We start from the raw sequence: 16,135 nt of genomic DNA, 5'->3' as shown, positions 1-16,135 counted from the left end.
TTTTTTTTTTTTTTTTTTTTTTTTTTTTTTTTAAATCTGTAGGATCATCTAGATAATTGAAATCTAGCAAACAATTTAAAGCAAACAAACAAAAAATCCTACTACAGAACCATCCAGTATTATCAAAAAGGGTATGTTTCATAGTAGTAACTTTTGAAATACTTGTTTGTGTTAATAATATCCTTGCCTCCCGACAACTCTGACCTCTCCACTACTGAAAATCTTTGATAAATAAGAAGGGCAGAATGGTATTAAGTTTTAGGGACTCCAACATAATGTCCACATAAGAGAAAATGTCAAAAAGCTTGTGAATAATTAGCTGAATAAACATAGATAGTGCTGCTACAGCCTATATATGTGCCTGTGCATAGGTTTAATGCAGAGAAAGTCAAAGAAATGCTCATCTCTTGTTCAGATTCATAGTCTACTCATTTACTCCCAAACACTGATTTTTGAGTTGCACTGGCACTTTGGCCCATAGGAACCACTGCCAACATGACTATGGGAAAAGTAAAAGCTCACTGTTGAAATAAACAAGACTTTTGAGACTGAACTTAGTTGAATAGAGATGTACCTTTTAATATCTTGTGCGAATGCAAAATCTCCGAATCATCTAGAAACTTTAACCCTGGGCTCTCTTCTTACTACTTGAAGAAATGAGTTCAGTAGAGCAAAGAAATTGAAAGAACAAATAAATGAAGTCAGATCAAAAAAGAAGACTGAAGAGGGCAAAAGCATTTCGACATAAGGAAGAACTATTTCTCTCAGAGAATGGTCAGGCACTGGAATGGCAGCCCAGAGAGATGGTGGAGTCGCCGTCCCTGGCAGTGTTCAAGAGGCATCTGGATGACATGCTGTGTGATATGGTTTAGCGCTAGTGGTGGCAATGGTGATGAGGAGATGGTTTGACTAGATGATCTTGTAGGTCATTTCCAACCTTGTGATTCTATGATCTGATGTGTCAATACAAACTTACATTGAGATCTCTGTACACTAAGTGGAAAAACTAAATGAAATCTGCCTCCCCATCATCTTCAAGGCTGAGGCAATGGTCGGTGTGCTGTAAAAAACTATTTTTGGTCAGAAAGTTGAGTTTACATAATAATATGCTCACAAAGTTACATGTTGTTTCTGTGAAAATGTTTCTTAAGGACTGTCAGGCTTTGCTGGCTCTTGGAACGTGGCTAATAGGAAGCAGACTAGCTGCTACCTGATCAGTGTTGGGGATATTGAAATAATTCAAAACAGTCAAATTGAAAGTGTATTTCCAATTGAAACTAATTTATTATCACAGCCTGGTTGCCTGACAAGCAAAATCTAATGAAAGAAATGTTTCAACGTACAGTACTGGATGTGAAAATGAGGACAACAAAATGAACACTACGGGAGAAAAATTGTGGCTTTATATTCTGAGCAGAAATCTCTAAATCACTAGTAATGCTGCAGCTCTGAAGCAAAAGTAAAACAAACAAACAAAAAACACCAAAAAAACCCAACCAAGCCTGAAACATTAGCATTGCTGCTATGCAATATAACTAATACATTGCCAATACTGGGATTAAGCTATTTTTCTTTTCTCAGCTTCTGATACTAATTTGAATTTTAAATGCTTTTCCTACAGCTTATCATTTATATACATCTTTTTAATCTGAAACTGAAATAAAAGAACATCACATATGGTATGTTCTCAATCCCATCCTCATTTTCTTTACCTTATACTTTTCTATTATGCACAGTCAGAAAGAGAAGTTTTACCAGTTTAGAACCTTATTTAGAAAGTATAATACGCTATTTAAACATTTGTTTAAAGTAGAGCACATACCTAAATACTGTCCTCTAGAGGGTCTCACAGCCTGCTTTTAATATAAGCTTTCAATTCTTACTCAAGTTAATATCCCACTAGTTTCTATGAACATTCTGAGGAATGTACTTTGTGATCTTAAGCAAAACTACCTTAAAAATCAGTCAAGGTTCTGTCTTGAAAAAAATTATCATATACTCCTGATGACTATTTTCTGCTTAAAGACTCAGATGTCATGGGATGAGTGTTACTTACATAAATATATGTAGATCATAAGTATCTGTTGCAATATAACCACCTACAAAATCCAGACTGATATTCTGTTACAGGTTTTGACTTCAGATGGAGAGTTGTCAGAGAAAACAACTGAACTATTCACTAAGTCCTGCTATCATATAAAATGTTACACTGTGAAATGTGATGCTATAAAAATCAATTTTGGTTTGGTAAGTGCCACTCTGCAAACCTGCCCTGAAACAGAAGTCATTCTCTGTTCTGTTACATGCCTCATTAACTACGTAACCCTGATGAAATAATGGTATACTACAATGCAAGTGTAGCTCAGGTATGATGATCTCATGAATCTCAGAACAAAATCATTAAGCTGGAAGTCCATTTGAATAACTTTTATTGTAATCCTCAAACTCAGATAGCATTCAGATTTTTCTTCCTCAGCTGACCTAGAATCTGCAGTTCCTGCAGGGAAGGGTGAGCTAAAGCAGATACTATACATGGAGAATACTCCTCAAATTTTTCCATGTTATATTGGAGTTACATACCTCTTCTCCATAGGTATTCCTTATACTTGTAATACAGCATACTAAACAGATTATGCAAAAAATAAATGAAATCTCAGTGTAAAACTTTTATGGCATCTGTTATTAATACTTAGCATCTGCCTAGTGCAAGTCAGACTCAAATTCAATTTCTATGTTTCCTCTTAGTACTGCAAAGATGCATTATACCTGTTCCTACTATTCACTTTCATAAGCTCCAAAAGCAATGTTCTTACAGACAAATTTGTAACCTAACAATCTAGAAATAATTTTAGCCTATCACTTCTATGACTTCTATCATAGTAAGGACTTCTGGAGATCTCTGGGGTTTATCTCCAATTATCTCTGCTTCCTTGCTATTACATTTTTTTGCTTATATAACAATTTCCTCATCAAAAAATTCAAGAATAGTCTACACAATATGTTCAAGAACTTCTTTACCCCCAAGGAATTTTTTTCATACGTCCAATGCAAATCTTTCATTATGAAGATCAAGCTCATTTCTTTTTAAAATGTGAACACCTTGAAAACAGAGAATTAATTCTTTTCTTTCTTTTTCTGGCAACATTTTATGCATCTTAAGAAAACATCTAACTTCTGCACAAGTTTGGTTCTTTACATCTTCCATCACAGACCATGTTTTGTGATCTCTGATGTTGTTCAATCTTCTCAGAATGCTTTAATCATTATTTCTTGAATCAGAGCATCCCAAACTGGATGCTTTGACTTTACTGGTGTTGGTTTTAATTAAAAGATTAATTCTTTGTACTTCGCAGAATGCTCCTGCTTATATTTCAGGTACAATATTTACAATTCTAGACAATACCATTACTGAATCACATTCATCTGGCAGTATGTTGTAAACAACAGATCTCTTTTCAAACAATAGGTAACTAAGAAGTTGTTCCTTGTTTATCTATTTTGTTTAACTGACTACTTCTTTCAAAGCTTAAAATCTTATGCTTGACCTTTAGATTGCAGCCCGATTTTGGTACAGTGCCTATTATTTTGCCATCCAATATATTTATACTGCTTTCTAATTTCTTGTCCACTTCAAATTTAGTAGGCATTCTCTTTAATCATCACATTTATTAATGAATAAGTAAAAAAGAAAATATTGAATATAATATAATGGATTAAGTTCCATTTTGTTAAAGGAACACACTGTTCCTCTTTACTATTTAAGTTAGTTTCAACTTGCAAGAGAAAATTCTTTCATTTATGTTTAATTACAACAGCATATTTCCAAAAAGAAGATATTTATTCAAAAATACTTCTGGATTGTTTCAGGATGTGTATACTTACATGTGTTTTCCATTAAAGGGTCTAGAAAATACAGATTTTGTTTACTTATGATGATTTAAATTTTCTACCAAATAGAAATTCATTTCCTTCAGTCTTTTGTTATGCTGAATACTAAATCCTTCCGCTCTTCTCAGTAGCTGCTTATGATTTGAATAAAAATTCTGTTAGGAAGCTCTATCGCTTTATCTCTGACTACTACACTATTTCAGACCACTGTACGAAGCAGTTACCTGCTTTGCCTCATGATGTTGCCATGAGTAGCCTTAATAAGAATGTAATGCACATCATACAGCACATTCAGGAAGTCTTCCCGGGATACAACTCTACTTGGCCTTGAGTCATCTGCATAATGTTTCCATGTGAAATCTGCCTGAGATATGGTCTTGTTTACTGTTGGGTCATCCTGATATTCCCAGGGTACAATGTTTCTCACTCTTTGGCCATCACCATAATATTCCCATTCGTGCTGAAAAACAGTAAGAAAAAAAAAACAGATTATTAGGACTATTAAACAGTACCCAGTGCTTATGATAAGGTGAAAGAGCAGATGGGAACATTACCTCTGTCAGCTCTATCTCATGCCTTGTTAGCTGTCCAATCAGAGGGGCAGCCATGTGCCGGACAATAATTCTTGTATGAGTGGGAGGGCCACCTCTGATGATCACTTGGGGGTAGTAAGTAGTAAAACCTGTTTCTTCTCGTGCTTCAAAGTAGATTGCATATTTTAGTTTCCCTCCATAGGCAGTCAGCTAACAAAGCAAAACACAAAGTACAAAAATAAATCTCATTTTCAGCTAAAAATAATTCTCAGGGCATATGTAGGAGCTAGATACATTCAGCACCTGTACACAACCTGATTAATGCATGTGTGATACAAAATAGCACTACATGCTTGCAGAATCATCTGGGGATAGGGACTGCGCTAGAAAGTACCGATCAGTAATTTGTTATTCTACAGTGCTATTAAAAACAACAACAAAAAAGTGTTTGTTCTTTCATTTTATTTGTCTTTGCGTTCCCAGTTATTTATATCTAGAGCAAGGCACATGTAAACTCTCTTCAACCAAAGAGTACCAAAAATGTAAAATAAATATCAGTACCATGGTGCATAATAATAAGCCTCCAATAGGAGGTTTATTTCATTCATTTTCTCCTGCATAACTTAAAAATACATGGCATTTTGGAGAAGTGGCAAAATGGAGAAAAACAAAAAGTTGCAAGAAATATATTTTTGAATGAAGCTTACTTTACTTAAGTAAGGTTTTTATGAGAAAATTTCTCCAGTAGAAAACTCATACATGTTACTGACAGTAACTGTCTATTATAAAATAATGTTGGTGTTACAGACTAATAGATTTCCATGATACTGGAGACAAGTTCTTTCCACAGTGTAATGACATGCCCAGAAGATGAGAAACAAATGTATTGTAAAATACAAAAAAAAAAAAAAAAAAAAAAAAAAAAAAAAAAAGCCACATACATATTCAGTGGATTGTAATGTTTACCTTTCGTCCTTCAAACTGCTCTGGAAGCCTCCAGTAAACAGGTTCTGAACGAAGAATCTGCATCACCTGCTCTATATTTGCTACTATTTCAGGAGGCTGGAATGCAATCCCTGAAAGAGTGCTTTGGTGAAGGTTTTCATCCACCAGTGGTAGAACCATTTGCTCTGGCCTCAAGGTCACCTATGCAAATTCAAAATAATAATAAGAAAATCAAATCTATTTCTCCCCACGAAGGAAATAAGTGTTTGTCTTTAATTTTTAACACTTTAAAACACATACATACACATACACATACATACACATAAATGCATGCATACACATACGTAGTTGTTTTTCATTTCTCATCACTAACTACTTGTCAAAAAACAGGTATGGAGAAATACTGATAATAAAGATGTCTTTTTCAAGCATTTTGCACTCTGCCCTTGTTCTAAAAAGAATGTATTAGCACTGACTGAAAGAGTTTCTTAAGTGAGATCCCATTAATTACATTAATATGATTGTATTATTTTCATAGTACTAGTCTAGTCTTGGGCTTCCTCTGTTCTAAGTACGAGAAAAATGAATTACAATGCAGCATACTTCTCATGAACACTTGACTGTTGAACACAACATCTGACCCTTAGTACCTCCATGCAATGTTATGGGTAATTTTGATCAAAAACTCTAACATGCGTCTTAGTAATTCTATTCAGACAGAAGTATCACAGGAAATGTGTGAACACAAAAAGGACCAATATCAAAATTGCTGCCTCCTAAAGAGTGAGGAAAGAAAAGAAAACTAATGTAAAATCTTATTCCTAACAGTCAGTCCATCAACAGGATGTTCAAGGGTTTGGAATCAGGTTGTGAGAAATTCACCCAAGCTCTGTGCTGTATTTACCGTATTTCATCATTTCCATTTACAGCGTGGACTGACTGGACAAGAAACACTCCTGGCAATTGCTAGCCCTGTGTGAGATTTCCTGTTTTCCTGACATAGCTGTATTTGAGACATCAAGAAAGGGGTCAACACATTTGAATTTCTGAACAGTCTTATTGTCATATAGGACAAGATTCTTCGCTGGAAGAATTCAGTGACAATCAAAACTCTGAATCAGTTCCAATTCTGTATTACATCACAGAGCCAAAAAACAGATGAGCTGTGTACACACATTTGCTTAGATGTGAATATAAATATGAGAGGAAATTAACTGAGACAAACCAGATCATCAGGAGGTTTAAACAGTGCTGTTTCTTTTTGCTGCCACAAGTGATGTGATGGACGGTAGTGATCTCAGTGTGTGTTTTGCACTCATTGTATCAATTGGAGACATTCAGTCTGTCTTACTTGACAGTCTAACATAGGTCTCCAGATCCTTTTACACATGAAGGTGGAGAGCTCTTTTTTTTTTCTCTAAGGGATTTCCATTCCCAGATCTAAACATGGCAGCATCTTCACTAAGCACTTTTAAAAATAACAATTTTAGAAAAAGTAATGGAAATAAAAAGATTGGACCATAGCAAATCTATTCTGGACAAGTATCTATGACCCTTGAATACATGTGGATAAACTGTGTATCACATATCAGGGCTTATGTTACAATGCACTGAAATGCATAATTTCCCCATACACGACTAACTTGTCTGCTCCCAGGTTTTAACAGCTTTACATTGACTTGGTATCTGCTAACATATCATTAGTTTTCTTAGCTACTTACTTTTAATGCTTTGACCGTGGTATTCTAATGGAAGATACTACTCTTTTCTCAAATTATAAAGAGGAAAATGACTGCTTAAATGTTTGGCTATTTTCTAGCTAATTCTCAGTGCTTGATTAAAATATGCCAACAGGAAACAACATTATTTCATTACATGGCTCAGCAGTTCCCTACTCACCCACATGCGGATAAGCCCCTTTGCCTCACTGCACTGTGTAGTCAAGCCAAAGCAATAGCAGCTGCTGCAGCCAAGTGGGTTTCTGGCAGAGAGGCCAAACGTGCCAGACTTGCACCTGTCACAGTGGACACCTTCCACATTGGCCTAGAATAGAGAGAACATTAAAAATAATGCAAGCTTTAATTAACAGGCAATAATAAGAAAAAGAAAATGGAACAATATTAATAATGGTATAAGTTGAAGGAGTTACCACTACGTAACTTTTAGCATCCACTGGCTCCTTACTGATAATTGCATACACAGAAAGATCAAATGGTACTTTGGATACAGTAGGCTAAATAAATGACTGATAAGAAAACAACATGTCCTTATGAAACTGCCTGGATTAATCCAAGCTTTTGTTTAAAAGGAATTAGTTTTGACTAGTTAGAACATTTAAGCTACAGTACTAAATATTCTTGCTGAGAAACATACTTTAATGGAAATATTGTGGAGAAAAGCTTTCCCCTCTTCATCTGATTGTTTTCCACATCACTGAACTGTATTAGCAAGGCTGAAATGTTTTGCTGTTATAATGTCATTGCTTTTATTTCCATTTTTCAATTAGTCCAAATAAAAAGCAAACCTAGATAGGCTAGATAAGCATTAATTTATTCACAGCCTTTTAAAGCCATTTTATACAGAGACCAAGGTACTGAAAAAAAATCGCCAATATGAAAGCAGTGGTCTCTCTTTTTTTTTCTTCTCCTTTTCTTCACAGTAATACCAACAAGTCAATCTAAAAAAGAAAATCAACTTTCCAAACCTTATAATGGAAACCAACACTTTCCCTGGGGATTTACCATTTTAACCTCATTTCCACGTGCAACTATGAGCAAACGTGCTTATTATATATATTGTATTTATCTTAAATTTTAATGCTTTAAGTGGGGGCCAATAAAGAAGATTCTGAGCTTTTGCAAGTCCATTTTCTCCTGCTATAATGGCAGGTTTCAATAGCAATGATTATCCCTGTAAAATACCTTCCTCCTCCAATATGTAAGTCTTTCAGAAAAGTTAGTCAAAGTTAAAAGTTAACCAAACCTAGATTTAAACTAAACTGGACCTAATCCAGAAAAGGGACACCAAGATGGTTAGTGGAGCTGAAGCACTGAAGAAAGTCTGAAAAAAAATGAAGAACTTCTATTTTTCCATTTCTGTGGATGACATAGGACACATAGTACTGCTCATCAGTCCAAGAAACAGCTTTTTCCTCAAAAAATGCTTGTCAACATTTCACTTCAGTTTCCTTATGGTCCTACCATCCAATGAATCAGTATTTAGAAAACAGAATGGGACATGTTCTATTCAAACGTACCAAAAAACAGTACCGTGGCCAAGGAGTTCTCAACTGTTTATGGAATCTTCATCCTCGGAAATATTACCTCAGCAGTCTCCTTCAAAGAAGGAGATGACCTTAATAGTCTCCAGAGGTACATTCCTCTAATTGATTTTATAGTTTCTCTGTTGAATCTATGCTTTAACTCAGAATGAAGTGAATGTTGTCTAATGAAATAATTACCTGGCAATTATACCTTTTGAACTTACCCGTGAATTTTGCTTACTCTTTGTGTCAGGACAGTCCCTGAATCACAACTGCATAAGCAATCTCTTAAGGCCATTTTCAGAAACCTCTTCCATGAAGATCAATACTAGATCATGTTAGCAGCTAGTCAGTACATATAAATGTCAAAGAATGAGGATTTCACAACTTTTCTGGATAATCTGTTTGATGACTGTCCTAATGATTTTTTTCCCTAATGTCCAGTCCAAAATTCCCAAATTGCCATATGCATCTGTTGATTCTATAACACCTTTTCCTAATATCAAAAAGGACTTGATTCTACCATATTTGCGATTACTCTTTGAAGTGGCTGTGGGTTGCTATTACATTTTCCATCAGCTTTTCTTGCTTTTTCAGAGTAGAAGAGTCCAGTTCCTTCTCCCTCAGTGTATACTTATAGACCATCTGCTTTAAGTCTCTTTTTTTTAGCCCTTCTGTTATTCTTCTTTATTTTTAAATCAAAATTTAAAAATGCCATTTCCAAGTACTCAGAGTAGAAGAGGAAGGATCATAGAATCATAGAATGGCCTGGGTTGAAAAGGACCACAGTGATCATCTAGTTCCAACCCCCCTCTTGTGGGCAACCACTAGAACAAACTGTCCAGAGCCTCATCCATCTTAGCTTTGAATGCCTTCAGGGATGGGGTATCCACAACCTCTCTGGGCAACCTGTTCCAGTGCTTCAACACCCTCTGAGTGAAAAACATCTTCCTAACATCTAACCTAAATCTCTCCTGTCTCAGTTCAAAACCATTCTCCCTTGTCCTATCCCTATCCACCCAAGTAAACAGTCATTCCCCCTCCTATTTATATGCTCCTTTCAAGTACTGGAAAGGCCACAAGGAGGTCTCCCCAGAGACGTCTCTTTTCCAAGCTAAAAAAGCCCAGTTCCCTCAACCTTTCTTCACAGAGAGCCATCTGATCATCTTAGTGGCCCTCCTTTGGACTTGTTCCAAGAGCTCTTCTGTGTGTTTCTTCTGCTGGGGACCCCAGGCCTGGACGCAGTACTCCAGATGGGGCCTCACAAGAGCTGAGTAGAGGGGGACAATCACTTTCCTCTCTCTGCTGGCCACCCCTTTTTTAATGCAGCCCAGAACACAGTTAGCTTTCCAAGGTACAAGCGCACACTGCTTGCTCGTGTCCAGTTTCTCATCCATCAGGACCTCCAAGCCATTCTCTGCAGGGTTGCTTTCAAGGAGTTCTTCCCCCACTCTATACATATCTCAGATTGCTGCAGCCCAAGTGCAACACTTTAGGATGAGAATTCCCTAGATCTGCTGGCCAATCTCATCTCAAACCAAGAGGATTTTCTGACTCACAATGAAAGTGAAAAGTTGGCTTATATTTGATTTGTCATCTCCCATAACCTATATGTGCTTTTCAGTAGATACCTATTCAGCATTTTACCTCCCAAATTGTACTAACTCTTGGGGTTGTTCCCCTTCATGTTCTTACCATTTCCCGTGTCCTTGCTGGAATTCATGACTTTGTATCTTCAGTTTTCAAGCAGCACACAGACTGTTTTTCTACTACTGAGACATGAGCCCTGGTGTATTCTACTTGCTGGCTACCAACTGTATGTAAAATTTTTCTTAGGTCCAGAAATCCAGCCAATTTTCAATGTACCTACGTGTGCAATTCTCCTCAGAACAATTTCAAACAAGAAGGCTATGGGTGATGATACCAAAAGTCTTACTGAAGTCAAGAAGTTAGTTTTTTAGTAGTCTTACATTGTACACAATCTACTCAAAAAAAAAAAAAAATAGATATTGCTGCAGTGAATTCTACTCATTTTACCTGTTGGTGATTCTCACTTAGTAAACTCACTAAAATGAGCCAGCACTGTAGCATATTGTTATTACTGATGTTTTTTCTTTTAATTTGTGAGATGTTTGAACAAGTGTATTGAACGTTTAAATTAGAGACATTTTGTTCTGCAAGACCAGGAAGAAATACAAAGGGAGAGGAGAGCCTAAGGATAACGAGTGTTAGCATGTGAAAAAGCAATAGATGAGTAGTAAAATCTTTATGTTAGACTCCCCTCACAACAAATAGCAAATGTACTATGACAGACAACTAGATTTGTTTGCACACACTGTAGAAGTAGACAAGTATAAATGTCAAAGAATTTTGGAGTAAATTTCACAGCAGGTATGAGATCAGCTTATAGTCTTCACTGCCCTACCTTGCAGCTGCATTGGCCAGTATGATTAACACATGAGCACGTGCCCAAATCTGTATCACAGCTTCGTGGATCAGTGCCAGACAGGACACACTGACAAGCAATGCATTGTGGATAATTCCAGTAACCCAACCTGCACTCAGTGCATTTATCCCCAGAGAATTCAGGGCGGCAGAAGCAGCAGCCTGTATTTAAGTCACACTGAGAACTTAAGGCTCCAATAAGGCTACAGTCACATGGCTGAAAAGAAGAAAAACAAGAAGAAAATTGCAGTTGTGCATGTGAAAAAACAAACAAACAAACCCACCAGAACAAAAACGTCACACATCTTTCAAGTACTGATAGAATTCTTACACTTCCTGTGTCCAAAGACAACATCTGAATTATTAAAATAGGCTTTTATCTTTATTCAACAAAGGTCAAGCAATTACACTAAACAGACAAAAAAATTACACTAAATACACTTAGAAACACTCTGTTCTTCCTGAACATATTTAATCTATCACTGGTAAATTCAAAAGTGAAATGAAAAATCCAACAGAATGTAGGACACTGGCATGCTCTGCAGATAAAGTTAACTTACGAAACGTTAGTGACCTCCAAAAATTCCTTACTATGAATATCTGATACAGGACATGTTCAGACACTTTTGCTAAAATTGGAGACTCTCAGGGGCAGTGGTCCCAGTGGAATCTAGTGCAATGATTATTACTAAGGCAAGGCAGGTAACTATCTTCTTTTTACTAACAGGACTCTTAGATAATGGCAATTTAAATGGCAATTGACAGATATTTTGTCTTCTGGTGTAATGAGAAGTAAATTTGCTTACAGAAAGAGAGTTTCTACAGGCAAGTAAGGAAAGAAATAGGTGATTTGCCAAGGGGTCTAGATATTGAGTACAGAAGCAAGTACCTGGGAAAGCTGCAGTCTCCCAAAGAACAGAAAAATCCTTCAGTGCTATTACTATGACTGTACAACAGTTAGCCCAGGACATTTACTCTGATCATTGACGTGACAAGAATTTCATATGAAGAATTTCAGCTTGCAATAGCAAACCCAGTGCCAGCAGTACAGGTTACCACAGTAACTGACATGGATAGACTTGCTAAAATTAAGGATACAAAGCTGAAAAAGAGCTGAAGAAAATGCGGATTCAGTTTATGTAAAAAACTGTTTATTGTATGAATACTTACAGCATGTTTTTTTCTCCTCTGAAATGACCATTTCTAAAGAAGGTAATTATATGTAGGAAAAATTCAACTTCAATTTTTACTGAATGCAAGATAAACTATTTAACTACTAGTTACATATTAGACTGCTAAACTACTATCTAACCTAAGAAATAAAACCTTCTGCAAGAAAGAACTTTGTTCTGCAATATATATTTGAAAGTAAAGCTTAGAAAACAAATTCTTCATCATACACTGAAGTAGTTCAGTGTGCAATATCAATACCTAAACTGCAATCAAACATTATGTTTGTTTTGCAAGCAAACAATTTTTAATGCAACACTTTCTACCCTCTTGAGTTACAACAGCACTGGAAATCTACAAAGAGCGTGAGTAGGAGATCTCACTTTGCTGAAATTTCAGAAATTACTAAAAGAGATGTAGGCTGACAGATCATTATTAATTTAGCCGATGCCATGGAACTGCCATATTAATGTGCCCACATAAAAGACAATAAGAGGATACACTCCAGAGCTCAAACAGAGGTCTTCAACCTCATTACAGGCTGGCTTCAGAAGCCGGGAATCTGTATCACAGCAGTGCAGAAGAGGTTTCACAAGAGGAGTTTTCCATACATATAGAAATAATTAGTTTGCAACCTGAGCTACATGACAGTCTTTTAAGAGAGCACATTAGTGGTATATGACCATGTTCAGACAGAATAGCTTTTCTGAAGTAATTGCAGCAGTATATGAATGCCTCATCATTAATGATAAAGGCAGAAAGAAGGAGACATTTAAACTTGGCACAGCATTCACTATCACTAGTATTCAACCTCAACCTAATACAACTCTGTTCAACTTCAACTTGACATTATCAATAACTTTCAAGACCTATTTGACATATTATTATTTTCCTTGTTCTTGTCCCTCTTTACTCCCCTTTTAAGACTTTCATAACTGCCAAAAACTAGAATAAGAAGGATTTAGAGGAAAGTAAGAAGAATTATTTCCCTTTTAAGGAAATAGGAAGAAAGTATATTTTATGGGTAAGGCAGCTGTTTCTTTTCTTCTCCACAGTCTCTTTATGCACAAGTCAAAGGCCTTATAAAGTAAAATTCAAGTATGTCTTCCCACTAACATCAAAACTAGGGCCAAAGTAAACTTGTTCTGCAAAGGTAAGGTCAATTACTGTAGTTACACATTTCTGCATTATATAATACTGCGGTGATGTGGTTTAACCTGACAGGAGGCTCAGCACCACACAGTCATTTGCTCATTCCCCTCAACTTTCTATTGGGATGGGGGGGGAACGAGAAAAAACAAAGTAGGACTCACGGGCTGAGATAAAACTATTAACTAAGGAAGAGGAAAAAGGGATAACAGCTATGACAATCATGTACATAAATCTCTCTCTTTGCATATATAGATATAATAAGTGATACACAAGCTATTGCTCGCCACCCATTGACCCATGCCCAGCTAGCTCCTGGGCAGCAGTAGCTCAGCCAATGAACACTTCCCCCACACACACCTTTTTTAAACTTTCCTTCTTCATGACGTCATACAGTATGGAACATCCCTTTGGCTAGTTTAAGTCACCCGTCCTCATTCTGTCCCCATCCAGCTCCTCCAAGCCCCCTTGTTGCCAGGACAATAGGAGAAGCAGAGGAAACAAATGTCCTTGGCTCTGCACAGCATTAATCAGCAACAGCTAAAACATTAGACTGCTATCTACATTGCTTTTCTCCTAATACCAAAATGTAGCATCATACTAAACGCTATGGGGAGAAATAATTAACTCTGAAACTAATATGGAAATCTCCTCAAACATGTTAAATTCAGCTGCAGCTAGAAAATCAGTATACAAACTCAGCATGACAGCACTACAGTATAAATAGGGTGTTTGGTGTTACAGGCTAGAAACCTGAGAGAGGGAGTAATTAAATACGACTCAGTAATTGATCACCAACATTTATACCATAGTTTGATTGACACTAAAACCTCTAATGAAGGAACAAACAATGATTTACAAGCCTAAATTTTTATTCCACCTACAAACTACTATATTATCCGAAGGAAATGAAGTGACAGAGAAAAGAGAGATCCACTCACCTTGCAACCATGTACAATGTCATGGCCCCAGTGATTTGGTGCACACTTGTCACACATCTCTCCAATAGTGTTGGGGGGGCAGATACAGCGGCCACTGATGGGATCACAGTTATTACCAAATTGTGAACAGGCACAGGCTTAATGGGAAACAGAAACAAAGCAGAGCAACATGAAAGTTACCCCCTTATATATCAAGAACTTCTTTTCTACTACAAGCTTTATCAGGAGAACGGTGTTTTCACATGAAACTGTAATTCTTGGCAGATGTTATTCAATGAAACAAATTTGGTTTTTGAAGCGGTTCCAAAAGGGGCTTTTGATATTAAAGCATTATTAGGTGAACAACTCATTGGTGACAAAGATTAAAAGTGTATAAATGAAGAGGCACAAGACACTTCATCATTCTGAAGAACAGAACCAGTGTATATTTATTTTCATACTCACCCTCAACATTATCCCTGAGATCACAGCAAAAGTATCACAAGCAAACTATCACTCTCTGAGTGTTAATCAGCCCCTTGGTATCAGGCAGCGTAAAATGATCCCCTATTGCAGAGGGCCGGGTTTGTGTTTATTGCCTTTAAAACTAATATTTTGTTATCCCACAGTGTTCCCCATGAGGAATCCCCAGTATCCCCCATGAGTATCCCCAGTGTTGCCCCATGAGGTCAGTGTTCAAAAAGACATTTGAATACTGCCCACAGTAGTACATATTTAACCCTGGTATGGACTAGATGATCTTTGAAGGTCTCTTGCAACTCAACTATTCTATTCTACTCTTATTATCTAGATTTACTTGGAAGATGTGCATAGATAGAACTCATATTCATAGTTCAGATAAGAACTGATTCTTTACCTTTCCCCATAAATGTTCCCAAAATGATGCAAGTAAGTTTAGACCCAGTCATGACAGATGTGATATGAAAACGTGATACAGTCTTTTGGCACATCAAGATGTTTCAGAAGTATATCTATCATTGTGAGACTGAAACTTTTGCAAACTTTATGGAAGTACAGTTCTTAGACAAAACTGGTTCAAAAGGTATGGAGCAGAAAATGTAATAGAACAACATTTCTTTGTTTGTACAAATACAATTATTTAAAAGAATGTGGAAAAAATACAACACATTTGTTGCAAAAATTAGTTAAATGGAAATTTATTCTGTATTGTTTGTTGCTAGAGTGTCAGTAATAACTGATCTAACTGACGAAGCGTCAGGGTTTTTCTTATTGCCTAAGAAAAATCAACTTATATTTCTTTTGGATAAATGCTAGATAAAGAAGTCTAATATTTTATTAGATACTTGGCTGCAATTCTAGTATTCATTTTTTGTGCACTTTCTTCAAGCATGATTTGATACACTTCCATTAAATTTCTGAGTTTTCTCTGCGATTCATAATTCCTTTTTCTTTTAAAATAATATATAATTCATAATTCCTTTTTCTTTTTTTCTTTTCTTTTTTTTCTTTAATTCCTTTTTTTTTTTTGGTCATATGAAGGAAATAGCAAAAGACTTACTAAAATAAACATGGAACAAACAGCAGTTTGAAAAGAAAAATCCTCTGCATCTGTTATATTCACTTTGAAACTTCTAAAAATCTGTTGAGGTTATTTAAAATACTTGATGAACATAGGCAGATACATTTCTATTTAAAATATTATTTAGTTTTGCATTAAACTCAGTCTTCCCATGTTTATCAGGAAGGCAGTTAAAAACGTAATGTGAAAACATGTAAATTGCCTTCTCATCTTCCCCCTCCAACTGTATGAAATTAGCAACATTTTGTAACATTTCACAATG

General features: G+C 36.1%; 1 protein-coding gene across 7 annotated transcripts in view; it reads right to left on the bottom strand.

The window, feature by feature from the left end:
- The window catches only part of LAMA2 (laminin subunit alpha 2), a 320,859-nt gene that overhangs the window by 104,113 nt on the left and 200,611 nt on the right, over positions 1-16,135 (bottom strand). For all 7 annotated transcript variants that reach the window (XM_042877434.1, XM_042877458.1, XM_042877450.1 and 4 more), the window contains 6 exons: positions 14,334-14,470; positions 11,054-11,290; positions 7,266-7,409; positions 5,388-5,567; positions 4,443-4,631; positions 4,113-4,348 (listed from right to left, as the gene is read on the bottom strand). In XM_042877434.1, the coding sequence (XP_042733368.1) occupies positions 4,113-4,348; positions 4,443-4,631; positions 5,388-5,567; positions 7,266-7,409; positions 11,054-11,290; positions 14,334-14,470 (1,123 nt within the window). The remainder of the gene's footprint in view (positions 1-4,112; positions 4,349-4,442; positions 4,632-5,387; positions 5,568-7,265; positions 7,410-11,053; positions 11,291-14,333; positions 14,471-16,135) is intronic.

This window comes from Lagopus leucura, unplaced genomic scaffold (genome assembly GCF_019238085.1).
Source record: "Lagopus leucura isolate 7727_CA_CO unplaced genomic scaffold, USGS_WTPT01 Super-Scaffold_73, whole genome shotgun sequence".
NCBI classification, from domain to species: Eukaryota; Metazoa; Chordata; class Aves; order Galliformes; family Phasianidae; genus Lagopus; species Lagopus leucura.
The sequence above is the reverse complement of the archived record's forward strand: the minus strand, read 5'-3'. Positions and strand labels throughout refer to the sequence as shown.